General features: G+C 54.0%; 1 protein-coding gene across 1 annotated transcript in view; it reads left to right on the top strand.

Moving 5' to 3' along the window:
• Positions 1-1,197, top strand: part of LOC113980757 (protein-tyrosine kinase 2-beta-like) — a gene marked incomplete at its 3' end in the record, with an annotated part of 2,036 nt that extends 839 nt beyond the window's left edge. The window contains exons 2-3 of the mRNA XM_027707975.1: positions 843-943; positions 1,028-1,197. Coding sequence (XP_027563776.1) covers positions 843-943; positions 1,028-1,197 — 271 coding nt within the window. The remainder of the gene's footprint in view (positions 1-842; positions 944-1,027) is intronic.
• Positions 1,198-1,446: the final 249 nt, after the last annotated feature.

Below are 1,446 nucleotides of genomic sequence, written 5' to 3'. Positions count from 1 at the left end.
CCCTCTGTTATCCCGATTATCCATGTGTTCCCTCTCCATCCTTCCTCACTCTCCTCCCACTCGCCGTTATCCTGGTTTTCCCTCTCCTTCTCCATCCCTTCTCTCCTCACTCCACGCTGTTATCCTGGTTATCCCAATGTCCCCTCTCCTTCTCCATCCCCTTCTCCATCCCTTCTCCATCCCTTCTCCATCCCTTCTTTATCCTTTTCCATCCCTTCTCTCCATCCCTTCTCTCTCTCCTTACACCCTGCTGTTATCCTGGTTATCCCAGTTATCCCAGTGTCACCTCTCCCTCTCCATTCCTTCTCTCTCTCCTCCCTCCCTGCTGTTATCCCACTGTTATCCCAGTTATCCTGGTTTTCCCTCTCCCTCTCCATCCTTTCTCTCTCTCCTCACATCCTGCCATTATCCCAATGTCCCCTCTCCCTCTCCCTCTCCCTCTCCCTCTCCCTCTCCCTCTCCCTCTCTTCTCTCTCCCCTCCCACCCGCCGTTATCCTGGTTATCCTGGTTATCCCAGTTATCCTGGTATCCCCTCTCCCTCTCCATCCCTCCTCTCTCTCCTCCCTCTCCGCCGTTATCCCAGTTATCCCAATGTCCTCTCTCCCTCTCCATCCCTTCTCTCTCTCCTCCCTCCCTGCCATTATCCCAGTTATCCCAATGTTTCCTGTCCCTCTCCATCCCTTCTCCATCCCCTTCTCCATCCCTTCTCCATCCCTTCTCCATCCCTTCTCCATCCCTTCTCCATCCCTTATTTATCCTTTTTCCCTCTCCCTCTCCATCCCTTCTCTCTCTCCATTATCCCGTTTATCCCGGTTATCCCATTTATCCCGGTTATCCGCAGGGACATCGCCGCACGGAACATCCTGGTGGCCTCCCCCGACTGCGTCAAGCTCGGCGACTTCGGCCTCTCCCGCTACATCGAGGACGAGGAGTATTACAAAGGTGGGTGGAATCCCTTCCCAAGGAGCCGGGAATTCCTCGGGAAGGGAGGAATTCCACCCTCTCCCGTTCCCATTCCCCTTCCAGCCTCCGTGTCCCGGCTCCCGATCAAGTGGATGGCTCCGGAATCCATCAACTTCCGCCGCTTCACCACCGCCAGCGACGTCTGGATGTTCGGTGAGGGATCCCGGGAATCATCCCAATGGGATTATCCCGACCTTATCCCTTGGGAAGGGCTTCCATTGAACCCTCACTGGGTGCTTCCTGCTCCTTCTTCTCTGGGGAGTTTTGGGAAGTTTGGGGCTGAGTTAAACCCTTTTCCCTGGGAATATCCATCCACACATCCCTGGGAATATCCATCCACACATTCCCTGTAATTATCCATTCACCCATTCCATGGGAATATCCATCCACCCATTCCATGTAATTATCCACCCATTCCCTGGGAATATCCATCCCCCCATTCCTGGGAATATCCATCCACACATTCCCTGTAATTATCCATC

This window comes from Neopelma chrysocephalum, unplaced genomic scaffold, assembly GCF_003984885.1.
Source record: "Neopelma chrysocephalum unplaced genomic scaffold, ASM398488v2 Primary Assembly neopelma1_95135, whole genome shotgun sequence".
NCBI lineage: Eukaryota > Metazoa > Chordata > Aves > Passeriformes > Pipridae > Neopelma > Neopelma chrysocephalum.
This window is presented reverse-complemented; position numbering and strand designations above follow the sequence as displayed.